The sequence below is a fragment of the Aquarana catesbeiana genome, linkage group LG03 (assembly GCF_042186555.1).
Source record: "Aquarana catesbeiana isolate 2022-GZ linkage group LG03, ASM4218655v1, whole genome shotgun sequence".
Classification (NCBI taxonomy): domain Eukaryota; kingdom Metazoa; phylum Chordata; class Amphibia; order Anura; family Ranidae; genus Aquarana; species Aquarana catesbeiana.
Window position 1 is genome coordinate 744,252,553 of NC_133326.1, and position 19,033 is coordinate 744,271,585.

Sequence of the window (19,033 nt, forward strand, 5' to 3'; positions counted from 1 at the left end):
GGATGTCCTCAGAGATACCTGCACTGTTCAGGATGTCCTCAGAGATACCTGCACTGTTCAGGATGTCCTCAGAGATACCTGCACTGTTCAGGATGTCCTCAGAGATACCTGCACTGTTCAGGATGTCCTCAGAGATACCTGCACTGTTCAGGATGTCCTCAGAGATACCTGCACTGTTCAGAATGTCCTCAGAGATACCTGCACTGTGCAGAATGTCCTCAGAGATACCTGCACTGTGCAGAATGTCCTCAGAGATACCTGCACTGTTCAGAATGTCCTCAGAGATACCTGCACTGTTCAGAATGTCCTCAGAGATACCTGCACTGTTCTATATTCTTCTGTAAGGAGGATTCCATCAAGATGTTCAGGTCAGTGGAGGAGCAGCAGGTGATCTGAGGCACCGATGATCTCCTGCCTCTCGGATTCTTCTCCTTCGATCGTTACTAACAGATATATTGCCTTCCAATGAATAATTATAATTGTACTGTAATAGTAAATCTATATAAATGACCAAGAAATCCCAGAGCACCTCTAACAATTTAGAACCATTTTATTTACACAATATATACACACACATCCAGGTCGTCGCCGGGGGTCGGGATCACGCACCCAGGTCGCCGCCGGGGGTCGGGATCACGCACCCAGGTCGCCGCCGGGGGTCGGGATCACGCACCCAGGTCGCCGCCGGGGGTCGGGATCACGCACCCAGGTCGCCGCCGGGGGTCGGGATCACGCACCCAGGTCGCCGCCGGGGGTCGGGATCACGCACCCAGGTCGCCGCCGGGGGTCGGGATCACGCACCCAGGTCGTCGCCGGGGGTCGGGATCACGCACCCAGGTCGTCGCCGGGGGTCGGGATCACGCACCCAGGTCGTCGCCGGGGGTCAGGGATCACACACCCAGGTCGTCGCCGGGGGTCGGGATCACACACCCAGGTCGTCGCCGGGGGCGGGATCACACATCCAGGTCATCATCTGGATCCTCCTCATCCAGGTCGTCGCCGGGGTCGGGATCGTAGAAGATTTTGGCGGAGCTGCTGGAACTTTGCAGAAGAGATGACTTCCTGTAACAGAGAGAGATCACATGAAAGGAGGGCGTTCCATTCCTGGAGGTGGGGGGGGGGGGGGTTTGGGGGTACGGAAGGGAAACTGATATCCAATCAGGGAAGGTGGAGGGGGACACTATCTGAAGATACAGAGATGTGAGCTAATGACGGACGGGGGATGGGATCAATATCAGAGGAGGGATTTACACGCGGTGATCTCTTCATTAGGGCATTTCCTCTATTACACGAACCTCCTCCGGGATCCGGTGCCAGGGCAGATGACGCTTCTGAATTTCACCCAAACCACTGACACCCCAACCAGAAGACAGCTCTCCAGATCACTGGCCAGCCAGTCAAGAGTCGGCTCTACTGAATTGGCATTGCTTTAAATGGTGAATGGATGCCTGGCTGGTGTGAGTGCAGACCATCTCTAGACTTCTGGGGTCCCCTCCCCCCCACCACAGTGCTCACTCACCTGTGTCCTCTCTGCCAGACTTCCATCCCCGAGAATCCAGTGTCACCCAGTGACCGCAGAGAATCCATTTCACCCAGAGCACCCCGAGAATCCAGCGTCACCCAGTGACCCCAGAGCACCCCGAGAATCCAGCGTCACCCAGTGACCCCAGAGCACCCCGAGAATCCAGCGTCACCCAGTGACCCCAGAGAATCCAGAGCACCCAGTGACCCCAGAGCACCCCGAGAATGCAGTGTCACCCAGTGACCCCAGTGTCACCCAGTGACCCCAGAGAATCCAGTGACCCCAGAGCACCCCGAGAATCCAGTGTCACCCAGTGACCCCAGAGAATCCAGAGCACCCAGTGACCACAGAGAATCCAGTGTCACCCAATGACCCCAGAGAATCCAGTGTCACCCAATGACCCCAGAGAATCCAGTGTCACCCAATCACCCCAGAGAATCCAGTGACCCCAGAGCACCCAGAGTATCCAGTGACCCCAGAGCACCCAGAGAATCCAGTGACCCCAGAGCACCCAGAGAATCCAGTGACCCCAGAGCACCCAGAGAATCCAGTGTCACCCAGTGACCCCAGAGAACCCCGAGAATCCAGTGTCACCCAGTGACCCCAGAGAATCCAGTGACCCCAGAGAACCCCGAGAATCCAGTGTCACCCAGTGACCACAGAGAATCCAGTGACCCCAGAGAATCCAGTGACCCCAGAGAATCCAGTGACCCCAGAGCACCCAGAGAATCCAGTGTCACCCAGTGACCCCAGAGAATCCAGAGCACCCAGTGACCACAGAGAATCCAGTGTCACCCAATGACCCCAGAGAATCCAGTGTCACCCAATGACCCCAGAGAATCCAGTGTCACCCAATGACCCCAGAGAATCCAGTGACCCCAGAGCACCCAGAGAATCCAGTGACCCCAGAGCACCCAGAGAATCCAGTGACCCCAGAGCACCCAGAGAATCCAGTGACCCCAGAGCACCCAGAGAATCCAGTGACCCCAGAGAATCCAGTGACCCCAGAGAACCCCGAGAATCCAGTGTCACCCAGTGACCACAGAGAATCCAGTGACCCCAGAGCACCCAGAGAATCCAGTTCACCCAGTGACCCTAGAGAATCCAGTTCACCCAGTGACCCCAGAGTACCCCGAGAATCCAGTGTCACCCAGTGAACCCAGAGAATCCAGAGCACCCAGTGACCCCAGAGTACCCCGAGAATCCAGTGTCACCCAATGACCCCAGAGAATCCAGTGACCCCAGAGCACCCAGAGAATCCAGTGACCCCAGAGAATCCAGTGTCACCCAGTGACCCCAGAGAACCCCGAGAATCCCGTGTCACCCAATGACCCCAGAGAATCCAGTGTCACCCAATGACCCCACAGAATCCAGTGACCCCAGAGCACCCAGAGAATCCAGTGACCCCAGAGCACCCAGAGAATCCAGTGTCACCCAGTGACCCCAGAGAACCCCGAGAATCCAGTGTCACCCAGTGACCCCAGAGAATCCAGTGACCCCAGAGAACCCTGAGAATCCAGTGTCACCCAGTGACCACAGAGAATCCAGTGACCCCAGAGAATCCAGTGACCCAAGAGAATCCAGTGTCACCCAGTGACCACAGAGAATCCAGTGACCCCAGAGAATCCAGTGACCCCAGAGAATCCAGTGACCCCAGAGAATCCAGTGACCCCAGAGCACCCCGAGAATCCAGTGTCACCCAGTGACCCCAGAGAATCCAGTGTCACCCAATGACCCCAGAGAATCCAGTGACCCCAGAGCACCCAGAGAATCCAGTGACCCCAGAGCACCCAGAGAATCCAGTGACCCCAGAGCACCCAGAGAATCCAGTGTCACCCAGTGACCCCAGAGAACCCAGAGAATCCAGTGTCACCCAGTGACCCCAGAGAATCCAGTGACCCCAGAGAATCCAGTGACCCCAGAGAACCCCGAGAATCCAGTGTCACCCAGTGACCACAGAGAATCCAGTGACCCCAGAGAATCCAGTGACCCCAGAGAATCCAGTGACCCCAGAGCACCCCGAGAATCCAGTGTCACCCAGTGACCCCAGAGCACCCCGAGAATCCAGCGTCACCCAGTGACCCCAGAGAATCCAGTTCACCCAGTGACCCCAGAGCACCCCGAGAATCCAGCGTCACCCAGTGACCCCAGAGAATCCAGAGCACCCAGTGACCCCAGAGCACCCCGAGAATCCAGTGTCACCCAGTGACCCCAGAGAATACAGAGCACCCAGTGACCACAGAGAATCCAGTGTCACCCAATGACCCCAGAGAATCCAGTGTCACCCAATGACCCCAGAGAATCCAGTGTCACCCAATGACCCCAGAGAATCCAGTGACCCCAGAGCACCCAGAGAATCCAGTGACCCCAGAGCACCCAGAGAATCCAGTGTCACCCAGTGACCCCAGAGAACCCCGAGAATCCAGTGTCACCCAGTGACCCCAGAGAATCCAGTGACCCCAGAGAATCCAGTGACCCCAGAGAACCCCGAGAATCCAGTGTCACCCAGTGACCACAGAGAATCCAGTGACCCCAGAGAATCCAGTGACCCCAGAGCACCCAGAGAATCCAGTTCACCCAGTGACCCCAGAGAATCCAGTTCACCCAGTGACCCCAGAGTACCCCGAGAATCCAGTGTCACCCAATGACCCCAGAGAATCCAGTGTCACCCAATGACCCCAGAGAATCCAGTGACCCCAGAGAATCCAGTGACCCCAGAGAATCCAGTTCACCCAGTGACCCCAGAGTACCCCGAGAATCCAGTGTCACCCAATGACCCCAGAGAATCCAGTGTCACCCAATGACCCCAGAGAATCCAGTGACCCCAGAGCACCCAGAGAATCCAGTGACCCCAGAGCACCCAGAGAATCCAGTGACCCCAGAGCACCCAGAGAATCCAGTGACCCCAGAGAACCCAGAGAATCCAGTGTCACCCAGTGACCCCAGAGAACCCCGAGAATCCAGTGTCACCCAGTGACCCCAGAGAATCCAGTGACCCCAGAGAATCCAGTGACCCCAGAGAACCCAGAGAATCCAGTGTCACCCAGTGACCCCAGAGAACCCCGAGAATCCAGTGTCACCCAGTGACCACAGAGAATCCAGTGACCACAGAGAATCCAGTGACCCCAGAGAATCCAGTGACCCCAGAGCACCCAGAGAATCCAGTTCACCCAGTGACCCCAGAGAATCCAGTTCACCCAGTGACCCCAGAGTACCCCGAGAATCCAGTGTCACCCAATGACCCCAGAGAATCCAGTGTCACCCAATGACCCCAGAGAATCCAGTGACCCCAGAGCACCCAGAGAATCCAGTGACCCCAGAGCACGCAGAGAATCCAGTGACCCCAGAGCACCCAGAGAATCCAGTGTCACCCAGTGACCCCAGAGTACCCCGAGAATCCAGTGTCACCCAATGACCCCAGAGAATCCAGTGTCACCCAATGACCCCAGAGAATCCAGTGTCACCCAATGACCCCAGAGAATCCAGTGACCCCAGAGCACCCAGAGAATCCAGTGACCCCAGAGAATCCAGTGTCACCCAGTGACCCCAGAGAACCCCGAGAATCCAGTGTCACCCAGTGACCCCAGAGAATCCAGTGACCCCAGAGAATCCAGTGACCCCAGAGAACCCCGAGAATCCAGTGACCCCAGAGAATCCAGTGACCCCAGAGAACCCCGAGAATCCAGTGTCATCCAGTGACCACAGAGAATCCAGTGACCCCAGAGAATCCAGTGACCCCAGAGAATCCAGTGACCCCAGAGCACCCCGAGAATCCAGTGTCACCCAGTGACCCCAGAGAATCCAGAGCACCCAGTGACCACAGAGAATCCAGTGTCACCCAATGACCCCAGAGAATCCAGTGTCACCCAATGACCCCAGAGAATCCAGTGTCACCCAATGACCCCAGAGAATCCAGTGTCACCCAATGACCCCAGAGAATCCAGTGACCCCAGAGCACCCAGAGAATCCAGTGACCCCAGAGCACCCAGAGAATCCAGTGACCCCAGAGCACCCAGAGAATCCAGTGTCACCCAGTGACCCCAGAGAATCCAGAGCACCCAGTGACCACAGAGAATCCAGTGTCACCCAATGACCCCAGAGAATCCAGTGTCACCCAATGACCCCAGAGAATCCAGTGACCCCAGAGCACCCAGAGAATCCAGTGACCCCAGAGCACCCAGAGAATCCAGTGACCCCAGAGCACCCAGAGAATCCAGTGACCCCAGAGCACCCAGAGAATCCAGTGACCCCAGAGCACCCAGAGAATCCAGTGACCCCAGAGAACCCAGAGAATCCAGTGACCCCAGAGAACCCCGAGAATCCAGTGACCCCAGAGTACCCCGAGAATCCAGTGTCACCCAATGACCCCAGAGCACCCAGAGAATCCAGTGACCCCAGAGCACCAAGAGAATCCAGTGAACCCCAGAGAATCCAGAGCACCCAGTGACCACAGAGAATCCAGTGTCACCCAATGACCCCAGAGAATCCAGTGCCACCCAATGACCCCAGAGAATCCAGTGACCCCAGAGCACCCAGAGAATCCAGTGACCCCAGAGCACCCAGAGAATCCAGTGACCCCAGAGCACCCAGAGAATCCAGTGACCCCAGAGCACCCAGAGAATCCAGTGTCACCCAGTGACCCCAGAGAACCCCGAGAATCCAGTGACCCCAGAGAACCCCGAGAATCCAGTGACCCCAGAGAATTCAGTGACCCCAGAGAACCCCGAGAATCCAGTGTCACCCAGTGACCACAGAGAATCCAGTGACCCCAGAGCACCCAGAGAATCCAGTGTCACCCAGTGACCCCAGAGAATCCAGAGCACCCAGTGACCCCAGAGTACCCTGAGAATCCAGTGTCACCCAGTGACCCCAGAGAATCCAGAGCACCCAGTGACCCCAGAGTACCCAGAGAATCCAGTGTCACCCAATGACCCCAGAGAATCCAGTGACCCCAGAGAATCCAGTGTCACCCAATGACCCCAGAGAATCCAGTGACCCCAGAGCACCCAGAGAATCCAGTGACCCCAGAGCACCCAGAGAATCCAGTGACCCCAGAGAATCCAGTGTCACCCAGTGACCCCAGAGAACCCCGAGAATCCAGTGTCACCCAGTGACCCCAGAGAATCCAGTGACCCCAGAGAATCCAGTGACCCCAGAAAACCCAGAGAATCCAGTGTCACCCAGTGACCCCAGAGAACCCCGAGAATCCAGTGTCACCCAGTGACCCCAGAGAATCCAGTGACCCCAGAGAACCCCGAGAATCCAGTGTCACCCAGTGACCCCAGAGAATCCAGAGCACCCAGTGACCACAGAGAATCCAGTGTCACCCAATGACCCCAGAGAATCCAGTGTCACCCAATGACCCCAGAGAATCCAGTGACCCCAGAGCACCCAGAGAATCCAGTGTCACCCAGTGACCCCAGAGAACCCCGAGAATCCAGTGACCCCAGAGAACCCCGAGAATCCAGTGACCCCAGAGAATTCAGTGACCCCAGAGAACCCCGAGAATCCAGTGTCACCCAGTGACCACAGAGAATCCAGTGACCCCAGAGCACCCAGAGAATCCAGTGTCACCCAGTGACCCCAGAGAATCCAGAGCACCCAGTGACCCCAGAGTACCCTGAGAATCCAGTGTCACCCAGTGACCCCAGAGAATCCAGAGCACCCAGTGACCCCAGAGTACCCAGAGAATCCAGTGTCACCCAATGACCCCAGAGAATCCAGTGACCCCAGAGAATCCAGTGTCACCCAATGACCCCAGAGAATCCAGTGACCCCAGAGCACCCAGAGAATCCAGTGACCCCAGAGCACCCAGAGAATCCAGTGACCCCAGAGAATCCAGTGTCACCCAGTGACCCCAGAGAACCCCGAGAATCCAGTGTCACCCAGTGACCCCAGAGAATCCAGTGACCCCAGAGAATCCAGTGACCCCAGAAAACCCAGAGAATCCAGTGTCACCCAGTGACCCCAGAGAACCCCGAGAATCCAGTGTCACCCAGTGACCCCAGAGAATCCAGTGACCCCAGAGAACCCCGAGAATCCAGTGTCACCCAGTGACCCCAGAGAATCCAGAGCACCCAGTGACCACAGAGAATCCAGTGTCACCCAATGACCCCAGAGAATCCAGTGTCACCCAATGACCCCAGAGAATCCAGTGTCACCCAATGACCCCAGAGAATCCAGTGACCCCAGAGCACCCAGAGAATCCAGTGACCCCAGAGCACCCAGAGAATCCAGTGACCCCAGAGCACCCAGAGAATCCAGTGACCCCAGAGCACCCAGAGAATCCAGTGTCACCCAGTGACCACAGAGAATCCAGTGTCACCCAATGACCCCAGAGAATCCAGTGACCCCAGAGCACCCAGAGAATCCAGTGACCCCAGAGCACCCAGAGAATCCAGTGACCCCAGAGCACCCAGAGAATCCAGTGACCCCAGAGCACCCAGAGAATCCAGTGACCCCAGAGCACCCAGAGAATCCAGTGTCACCCAATGACCCAAGAGAATCCAGTGTCACCCAATGACCCCAGAGCACCCAGAGAATCCAGTGACCCCAGAGCACCCAGAGAATCCAGTGACCCCAGAGCACCCAGAGAATCCAGTGACCCCAGAGCACCCAGTGACCCCAGAGCACCCAGAGAATCCAGTGACCCCAGAGCACCCAGTGACCCCAGAGAACCCCCCGAGAATCCAGTGTCACCCAGTGACCCCAGAGAATCCAGTGACCCCAGAGAATCCAGTGACCCCAGAGAACCCCGAGAATCCAGTGTCACCCAGTGACCACAGAGAATCCAGTGACCCCAGAGAATCCAGTGACCCCAGAGCACCCAGAGAATCCAGTTCACCCAGTGACCCCAGAGAATCCAGTTCACCCAGTGACCCCAGAGAATCCAGTTCACCCAGTGACCCCAGAGAATCCAGTTCACCCAGTGACCCCAGAGTACCCCGAGAATCCAGTGTCACCCAGTGACCCCAGAGAATCCAGAGCACCCAGTGACCCCAGAGTACCCCGAGAATCCAGTGTCACCCAATGACCCCAGAGAATCCAGTGTCACCCAATGACCCCAGAGAATCCAGTGACCCCAGAGCACCCAGAGAATCCAGTGACCCCAGAGCACCCAGAGAATCCAGTGTCACCCAGTGACCCCAGAGAATCCAGAGCACCCAGTGACCACAGAGAATCCAGTGTCACCCAATGACCCCAGAGAATCCAGTGTCACCCAATGACCCCAGAGAATCCAGTGACCCCAGAGCACCCAGAGAATCCAGTGACCCCAGAGCACCCAGAGAATCCAGTGACCCCAGAGCACCCAGAGAATCCAGTGACCCCAGAGCACCTAGAGAATCCAGTGTCACCCAGTGACCCCAGAGAACCCCGAGAATCCAGTGACCCCAGAGTACCCCGAGAATCCAGTGTCACCCAGTGACCACAGAGAATCCAGTGACCCCAGAGAATCCAGTGACCCCAGAGCACCCAGAGAATCCAGTTCACCCAGTGACCCCAGAGAATCCAGTTCACCCAGTGACCCCAGAGAATCCAGTTCACCCAGTGACCCCAGAGAATCCAGTTCACCCAGTGACCCCAGAGTACCCCGAGAATCCAGTGTCACCCAGTGACCCCAGAGAATCCAGAGCACCCAGTGACCCCAGAGTACCCCGAGAATCCAATGTCACCCAATGACCCCAGAGAATCCAGTGTCACCCAATGACCCCAGAGAATCCAGTGACCCCAGAGCACCCAGAGAATCCAGTGACCCCAGAGCACCCAGAGAATCCAGTGTCACCCAGTGACCCCAGAGAATCCAGAGCACCCAGTGACCACAGAGAATCCAGTGTCACCCAATGACCCCAGAGAATCCAGTGTCACCCAATGACCCCAGAGAATCCAGTGACCCCAGAGCACCCAGAGAATCCAGTGACCCCAGAGCACCCAGAGAATCCAGTGACCCCAGAGCACCCAGAGAATCCAGTGACCCCAGAGAACCCCGAGAATCCAGTGACCCCAGAGAACCCCGAGAATCCAGTGACCCCAGAGAATTCAGTGACCCCAGAGAACCCCGAGAATCCAGTGTCACCCAGTGACCACAGAGAATCCAGTGACCCCAGAGCACCCAGAGAATCCAGTTCACCCAGTGACCCTAGAGAATCCAGTTCACCCAGTGACCCCAGAGTACCCCGAGAATCCAGTGTCACCCAGTGACCCCAGAGAATCCAGAGCACCCAGTGACCCCAGAGTACCCCGAGAATCCAGTGTCACCCAATGACCCCAGAGAATCCAGTGTCACCCAATGACCCCAGAGAATCCAGTGACCCCAGAGCACCCAGAGAATCCAGTGACCCCAGAGCACCCAGAGAATCCAGTGACCCCAGAGCACCCAGAGAATCCAGTGTCACCCAGTGACCCCAGAGAACCCCAAGAATCCAGTGTCACCCAATGACCCCAGAGAATCCAGTGTCACCCAATGACCCCAGAGAATCCAGTGACCCCAGAGCACCCAGAGAATCCAGTGACCCCAGAGCACCCAGAGAATCCAGTGTCACCCAGTGACCACAGAGAATCCAGTGACCCCACAGAATCCAGTGACCCCAGAGAATCCAGTGACCCCAGAGCACCCCGAGAATCCAGTGTCACCCAGTGACCCCAGAGAATCCAGAGCACCCAGTGACCACAGAGAATCCAGTGTCACCCAATGACCCCAGAGAATCCAGTGTCACCCAATGACCCCAGAGAATCCAGTGACCCCAGAGCACCCCGAGAATCCAGTGACCCCAGAGCACCCAGAGAATCCAGTGTCACCCAATGACCCCAGAGAATCCAGTGACCCCAGAGCACCCAGAGAATCCAGTGACCCCAGAGCACCCAGAGAATCCAGTGACCCCAGAGCACCCAGAGAATCCAGTGACCCCAGAGCACCCAGAGAATCCAGTGTCACCCAGTGACCCCAGAGAACCCCGAGAATCCAGTGTCACCCAGTGACCCCAGAGAATCCAGTGACCCCAGAGAATCCAGAGAATCCAGTGTCACCCAGTGACCCCAGAGAACCCCGAGAATCCAGTGTCACCCAGTGACCCCAGAGAATCCAGTGACCCCAGAGAACCCCGAGAATCCAGTGTCACCCAGTGACCCCAGAGAATCCAGTGACCCCAGAAAACCCAGAGAATCCAGTGTCACCCAGTGACCCCAGAGAACCCCGAGAATCCAGTGTCACCCAGTGACCCCAGAGAATCCAGTGACCCCAGAGAACCCCGAGAATCCAGTGTCACCCAGTGACCACAGAGAATCCAGTGACCCCAGAGAATCCAGTGACCCCAGAGAATCCAGTGACCCCAGAGCACCCCGAGAATCCAGTGTCACCCAGTGACCCCAGAGAATCCAGAGCACCCAGTGACCACAGAGAATCCAGTGTCACCCAATGACCCCAGAGAATCCAGTGTCACCCAATGACCCCAGAGAATCCAGTGTCACCCAATGACCCCAGAGAATCCAGTGACCCCAGAGCACCCAGAGAATCCAGTGACCCCAGAGCACCCAGAGAATCCAGTGACCCCAGAGCACCCAGAGAATCCAGTGTCACCCAGAGACCCCAGAGAACCCTGAGAATCCAGTGTCACCCAGTGACCCCAGAGAATCCAGTGACCCCAGAGAACCCCGAGAATCCAGTGTCACCCAGTGACCACAGAGAATCCAGTGACCCCAGAGAATCCAGTGACCCCAGAGAATCCAGTGACCCCAGAGCACCCAGAGAATCCAGTTCACCCAGTGACCCCAGAGAATCCAGTTCACCCAGTGACCCCAGAGAATCCAGTTCACCCAGTGACCCCAGAGTACCCCGAGAATCCAGTGTCACCCAGTGACCCCAGAGAATCCAGAGCACCCAGTGACCCCAGAGTACCCCGAGAATCCAGTGTCACCCAATGACCCCAGAGAATCCAGTGTCACCCAATGACCCCAGAGAATCCAGTGACCCCAGAGCACCCAGAGAATCCAGTGACCCCAGAGAATCCAGAGCACCCAGTGACCACAGAGAATCCAGTGTCACCCAATGACCCCAGAGAATCCAGTGTCACCCAATGACCCCAGAGAATCCAGTGTCACCCAATGACCCCAGAGAATCCAGTGACCCCAGAGCACCCAGAGAATCCAGTGACCCCAGAGCACCCAGAGAATCCAGTGTCACCCAGTGACCACAGAGAATCCAGTGTCACCCAGTGACCACAGAGAATCCAGTGTCACCCAATGACCCCAGAGAATCCAGTGACCCCAGAGCACCCAGAGAATCCAGTGACCCCAGAGCACCCAGAGAATCCAGTGACCCCAGAGCACCCAGAGAATCCAGTGACCCCAGAGCACCCAGAGAATCCAGTGTCACCCAGTGACCCCAGAGAACCCCGAGAATCCAGTGACCCCAGAGAACCCCGAGAATCCAGTGACCCCAGAGAATTCAGTGACCCCAGAGAACCCCGAGAATCCAGTGTCACCCAGTGACCACAGAGAATCCAGTGACCCCAGAGCACCTAGAGAATCCAGTTCACCCAGTGACCCCAGAGTACCCCGAGAATCCAGTGTCACCCAGTGACCCCAGAGAATCCAGAGCACCCAGTGACCCCAGAGTACCCCGAGAATCCAGTGTCACCCAATGACCCCAGAGAATCCAGTGTCACCCAATGACCCCAGAGAATCCAGTGACCCCAGAGCACCCCGAGAATCCAGTGACCCCAGAGCACCCAGAGAATCCAGTGTCACCCAATGACCCCAGAGAATCCAGTGACCCCAGAGCACCCAGAGAATCCAGTGACCCCAGAGCACCCAGAGAATCCAGTGACCCCAGAGCACCCAGAGAATCCAGTGACCCCAGAGCACCCAGAGAATCCAGTGTCACCCAGTGACCCCAGAGAACCCCGAGAATCCAGTGTCACCCAGTGACCCCAGAGAATCCAGTGACCCCAGAGAATCCAGTGACCCCAGAGAACACCGAGAATCCAGTGTCACCCAGTGACCCCAGAGAATCCAGTGACCCCAGAGAATCCAGTGACCCCAGAGAATCCAGTTCACCCAGTGACCCCAGAGAATCCAGTTCACCCAGTGACCCCAGAGAATCCAGTTCACCCAGTAACCCCAGAGAATCCAGTTCACCCAGTGACCCCAGAGCACCCCGAGAATCCAGTGTCACCCAGTGACCCCAGAGAATCCAGAGCACCCAGTGACCACAGAGAATCCAGTGTCACCCAATGACCCCAGAGAATCCAGTGTCACCCAATGACCCCAGAGAATCCAGTGTCACCCAATGACCCCAGAGAATCCAGTGTCACCCAATGACCCCAGAGAATCCAGTGACCCCAGAGCACCCAGAGAATCCAGTGACCCCAGAGCACCCAGAGAATCCAGTGACCCCAAAGCACCCAGAGAATCCAGTGACCCCAGAGCACCCAGAGAATCCAGTGACCCCAGAGCACCCAGAGAATCCAGTGTCACCCAGTGACCCCAGAGAACCCCGAGAATCCAGTGTCACCCAGTGACCCCAGAGAATCCAGTGACCCCCAGAGAACCCCGAGAATCCAGTGTCACCCAGTGACCACAGAGAATCCAGTGACCCCAGAGAATCCAGTGACCCCAGAGCACCCAGTGACCCCAGAGAATCCAGTTCACCCAGTGACCCCAGAGAATCCAGTTCACCCAGTGACCCCAGATTACCCCGAGAATCCAGTGTCACCCAGTGACCCCAGAGAATCCAGAGCACCCAGTGACCCCAGAGAATCCAGTTCACCCAGTGACCCCAGAGAATCCAGTTCACCCAGTGACCCCAGAGAATCCAGTTCACCCAGTGACCCCAGAGAATCCAGTGTCACCCAATCACCCCAGAGAATCCAGTTCACCCAGTGACCCCAGAGAATCCAGAGCACCCAGTGACCCCAGAGCACCCCGAGAATCCAGTGTCACCCAGTGACCCCAGAGAATCCAGAGCACCCAGTGACCACAGAGAATCCAGTGTCACCCAATGACCCCAGAGAATCCAGTGTCACCCAATGACCCCAGAGAATCCAGTGACCCCAGAGCACCCAGAGAATCCAGTGACCCCAGAGCACCCAGAGAATCCAGTGACCCCAAAGCACCCAGAGAATCCAGTGACCCCAAAGCACCCAGAGAATCCAGTGACCCCAGAGCACCCAGAGAATCCAGTGTCACCCAGTGACCCCAGAGAACCCCGAGAATCCAGTGTCACCCAGTGACCCCAGAGAATCCAGTGACCCCCAGAGAACCCCGAGAATCCAGTGTCACCCAGTGACCACAGAGAATCCAGTGACCCCAGAGAATCCAGTGACCCCAGAGCACCCAGAGAATCCAGTTCACCCAGTGACCACAGAGAATCCAGTTCACCCAGTGACCCCAGATTACCCCGAGAATCCAGTGTCACCCAGTGACCCCAGAGAATCCAGAGCACCCAGTGACCCCAGAGAATCCAGTTCACCCAGTGACCCCAGAGAATCCAGTTCACCCAGTGACCCCAGAGAATCCAGTTCACCCAGAGAATCCAGTTCACCCAGTGACCCCAGAGCACCCCGAGAATCCAGTTCACCCAGAGAATCCAGAGCACCCAGTGACCACAGAAAATCCAGTGTCACCCAGTGACCCCAGAGAACCCCGAGAATCCAGTGTCACCCAGTGACCCCAGAGAATCCAGAGCACCCAGTGACCACAGAAAATCCAGTGTCACCCAGTGACCCCAGAGAACCCCGAGAATCCAGTGTCACCCAGTGACCCCAGAGAATCCAGAGCACCCAGTGACCACAGAAAATCCAGTGTCACCCAGTGACCCCAGAGAACCCCGAGAATCCAGTGTCACCAGAGAACCCTGAGAATCCAGTGTCACCCAGTGACCACAGAGAATCCAGTGACCCCAGAGAATCCAGTGACCCCAGAGAATCCAGTGACCCCAGAGAACCCTGAGAATCCAGTGTCACCCAGTGACCACAGAGAATCCAGTGACCCCAGAGAATCCAGTGACCCCAGAGCACCCCGAGAATCCAGTGTCACCCAGTGACCCCAGAGAATCCAGTTCACCCAGTGACCCCAGAGAATCCAGTTCACCCAGTGACCCCAGAGAATCCAGTGTCACCCAGTGACCCCAGAGAATCCAGTTCACCCAGTGACCCCAGAGCACCCCGAGAATCCAGTGTCACCCAGTGACCCCAGAGAATCCAGAGCACCCAGTGACCACAGAAAATCCAGTGTCACCCAGTGACCCCAGAGAACCCCCGATAATGACTTACTTGGTGTCACTGAAGGTGTACGGGAGGGTCGCAGATTCTCTCCTTTCTCTATCACTCTCAGAAAGGTGAAGATTAAACGTCAGACTCACCGCTGGATCCATCTGGAAGAGACCAAATAATGAGCGACAGAAACTCCCCTCCCCACCCCGAGAGATAGGATGACCCAACCAGAGGTAGGGACCAACGGGGTATTATAGAGGGGGATGGGGAAGGGGTGGGGTATTATAGAGGAGGATGGGGAAGGGGTGGGGTATTAGAGGGGGGATGGGGAAGGGGTAGGGTATTAGAGGGGGATGGGGAAGGGGTGGGGTATTAGAGGGGGGATGGGGAAGGGGTGGGGTATTAGAGGGGGGAAGGGGTGGGGTATTATAGGGGAGGATGGGGAAGGGGTGGGGTATTATAGGGGAGGATGGGGAAGGGGTAGGGTATTAGAGGGGGATGGGGAAGGGGTGGGGTATTATAGGGGAGGATAGGGAAGGGGTGGGGTATTAGAGGGGGATAGGGAAGGGGTGGGGTATTTAGAGGGGGGATGGGGAAGGGGTGGGGTATTATAGAGGAGGATGGGGAAGTGGTGGGGTATTATAGGGGAGGATGGGGAAGGGGTGGGGTATTAGAGGGGGGATGGGGAAGGGGTGGGGTATTAGAGGGGAGGATGGGGAAGGGGTGGGGTATTATAGGGGAGGATGGGGAAGGGGTGGGGTATTAGAGGGGAGGATGGGGAAGGGGTGGGGTATTATAGGGGAGGATGGGGAAGGGGTGGGGTATTAGAGGGGAGGATGGGGAAGGGGTGGGTTATTAGAGGGGAGGATGGGGAAGGGGTGGGGTATTATAGGGGAGGATAGGGAAGGGGTGGGGTATTAGAGGGGGGATAGGGAAGGGGTGGGGTATTAGAGGGGGGATAGGGAAGGGGTGGGGTATTATAGGGGAGGATGGGGAAGGGGTGGGGTATTAGAGGAGGATGGGGAAGGGGTGGGGTATTATAGGGGAGGATGGGGAAGGGGTGGGGTATTATAGGGGAGGATGGGGAAGGGGTGGGGTATTATAGGGGAGGATGGGGAAGGGGTGGGGTATTATAGGGGAGGATGGGGAAGGGGTGGGGTATTATAGAGGGAGGATGGGGAAGGGGTAGGGTATTAGAGGGGGGATGGGGAAGGGGTGGGGTATTATAGGGGAGGATGGGGAAGGGGTGGGGTATTAGAGGAGGATGGGGAAGGGGTGGGGTATTATAGGGGAGGATGGGGAAGGGGTGGGGTATTATAGGGGAGGATGGGGAAGGGGTGGGGTATTATAGGGGAGGATGGGGAAGGGGTGGGGTATTAGAGGGGGGATGGGGAAGGGGTGGTGAATGGATTGGGGTGTAGATGGTACACTGACCTCTGTTCTGATCGGGGGTTGGGATTCGGTGTTTGTATTGATCTCTATGGAGAAGTCCTCCAGGACTCGGAAGATTTCTTTCTGTAACACAGAGATCGGGAAGACAGTATATAGTATACAGTATATAGTATACAGATTATATATAATACAACGTTCTCCATATCTCCACTAAGGACTCCATCACACGCCCAACACAGTCCTGACACAGCAATCTGCATTGTTGCCTATGGTGTCAGTGTCGGGGGGTGTTGCTGGGGGGGCGGGGGTGTCAGTGTTGGGGGGTGTTCAGTTTTGGGCGGGGTTCAGTGTCGGGGGGAGGTGTCAGTGTTGGGGGGGGTGTCAGTGTGGGGGGGTGTCAGTGTGGGGGTGTTAGTGTTGGGGGGTGTTGCTGGGGGGGGGTGGGGGGTGTCAGTGTTGGGGGGTTGTTGGGGTGTCAGTTTTGGGGGGGTTCAGTGTCGGGGGGGGTGTCAGTGTCGGGGGGTGTTGCTGGGGGGGTATCAGTGTCGGGGGGGGTGTCAGTGTCGGGGGGTGTTGCTGGGGGGGTGTCAGTGTCGGGGGGTGTCAGTGTCGGGGGGGGGGGGGTGTTCAGTGTCGGGGGGGTGTCAGTGTCGGGGGGGGTGTCAGTGTCGGGGTGTCAGTGTTGGGGGGGTGTCGGGGTGTCAGTTTTGGGGGGGTGTCAGTGTTGGGGGGTGTTGCTGGGGGGGGTGGGGGGTGTCAGTGTTGGGGGGGTGTCAGTTTTGGGGGGTTCAATGTCGGGGTGGTGTCAGTGTTGGGGGGTGTTCAGTGTCAGGGGGGGTGCCAGTGTCCGGGGGTGTGTCAGTGTCAGGGGGTGTTGCTGGGGGGGTGTCAGTGTCGGGGGGTGTTGATGGGGGGGTGTCAGTGTCGGGGGGGGTGTCAGTGTCAGGGGGGTGTTCAGTGTCGGGGGGGGTGTCAGTGTCGGGGGGGGGGGGTGTCAGTGTTGGGGGGTGTTGCTGGGGGGGTGTCAGTGTCGGGGGGGTGTCAGTGTCGGGGGGGGGGGGTGTCAGTGTTGGGGGGTGTTGCTGGGGGGGTGTCAGTGTCGGGGGGGTGTCAGTGTCGGGGGGGTGTCAGTGTCGGGGGGGGGGGTGTTCAGTGTCGGGGGGGTGTCAGTGTCGGGGGGGGGGGGGTGTCAGTGTTGGGGGGTGTTGCTGGGGGGGTGTCAGTGTCGGGGGGGTGTTCAGTGTCGGGGGGGTGTTCAGTGTCGGGGGGGTGTCAGTGTCGGGGGGGGGGTGTTCAGTGTCGGGGGGGGTGTCAGTGTCGGGGGGGTGTTCAGTGTCGGGGGGGTGTTCAGTGTCGGGGGGGTGTCAGTGTCGGGGGGGGGGTGTTCAGTGTCGGGGGGGTGTCAGTGTCGGGGGGGGGGTGTTCAGTGTCGGGGGGGGTGTCAGTGTCGGGGGGGTGTTCAGTGTCGGGGGGGTGTTCAGTGTCGGGGGGGTGTCAGTGTCGGGGGGGGGGGGGTGTTCAGTGTCGGGGGGGGTGTTCAGTGTCGGGGGGGGGTGTCACAACACAAGCCATCACAGGATCGCTGTGTGAAGAATGAAATGTTATCTGGGAAGTTCTGGGAAGGAAATGACAGTTGGTTCCTCAGCACCGCCCAACACAGAATCTTCAGGACAACCCAACCCAGGTGTCTCCAGTAGGGATGAGAAGAACACGCGAACACCGTTAAAGTCTATGGGACATGAAAAATCAAAAGTGCTAATTTTTAAGGCTTATATGCAAGTTATTGTCATAAAAAGGGTTTGGGGACCTGGGTCCTGCCCCAGGGGACATGTATTAATTCAAATTTTTTTGTAAAAAAACGCCCTTTTTTCGGGAGCAGTGATTTTAATAATGCTTAAAGTGAAACAATAAAAGTGTAATATCCCTTCAAATTTCGTACCTGGGGGGTGTCTATAGTATGCCTGTAAAGGGGCGCATGTTTCCCGTGTTTAGAACTGTCCGAGAGCAAAATGACATTTCAAAAGTGAAAAAAAGTCATTTAAAACTACTATTACTACGGCTATTAATGAATTGTCGGGTCTCGGCAATATACATAAAAGTCATTGATAAAAATGGCATGGGGGTCCCCCTTCCAGTCCATTACCAGGCCCTTTGGGTCTGATATGGAAATTAAGGGGAACCCCCCCCCAAATACATACCTTTATCTGAGCACGCAACCTGGCAGGCCGCAGGAAAAGAAGGGTGGACGAGAGAGCGCCCCCCCTCCTGAACCGTACCAGGCCACATGCCCTCAACATGGGGAGGGCGCTTTGGGGTCTTGTCCCCATGTTGATGGGGACAAGGGACAAATCCCCACAACCCTTGCCCTGTGTGGGGGTCTGCGGGCGGTGGGCTTATCGGAATCTGGAAGCCCCCTTTAACAAGGGGACCCCCAGATCCCAGCCTCCCCCCATGTGAAATGGTAATGGGGTACATTGTACCCCTACCATTTCACAAAAAAAGTGTCAAAAATGGTAAAAAAGACAAGATATTTGGGGACAAGTCCTTTATTAAAAAATTAAAATGTCCCGCGATGTAAATTCACGCCGCCCGATGGACCGAAAAAAAAAAAGCTGCAACCATTCCGCCTCCATGGGAGGCTCTCACCTACTGACGCTTCTTCTCTTTGACAGTTCTTATATAGCTGAGGGCTTTCCCATGGCATCAGAGGGGGCCGGGGTCACCGGGTGGCCCCGCCTTCAGCTATACAAGAGCTGTCACCCAGAAGAAGCATCACACGGCGGGAGCCTCCCACGGAAGCCGAACAGTGGCAGCTTTTTTCTTTTTCGGTCCGTCGGGCGGGCTGCGTGAACTTACATCGAGGGACACTTGTCTTTTTTACCACTTTTGACACTTTTTTTGTGAAATGGTA

General features: G+C 56.9%; 1 protein-coding gene across 2 annotated transcripts in view; it reads right to left on the minus strand.

Annotated features, from left to right (window-relative positions):
• Positions 1-532: 532 nt before the first annotated feature.
• The window catches only part of ELP5 (elongator acetyltransferase complex subunit 5), a 46,494-nt gene continuing 27,993 nt past the window's right edge, over positions 533-19,033 (minus strand). The window contains exons 6-9 of one of the 2 annotated variants that reach the window (XM_073623501.1): positions 16,165-16,245; positions 14,791-14,891; positions 935-1,062; positions 533-902 (exon numbers count right to left, since the gene is read on the minus strand). In XM_073623501.1, coding sequence (XP_073479602.1) covers positions 954-1,062; positions 14,791-14,891; positions 16,165-16,245 — 291 coding nt within the window. In that variant the 3' untranslated portion in view covers positions 533-902; positions 935-953. Of the gene's footprint in view, positions 1,063-14,790; positions 14,892-16,164; positions 16,246-19,033 lie in introns of both variants that reach the window. The other variant, XM_073623500.1, reaches the window with a different exon arrangement.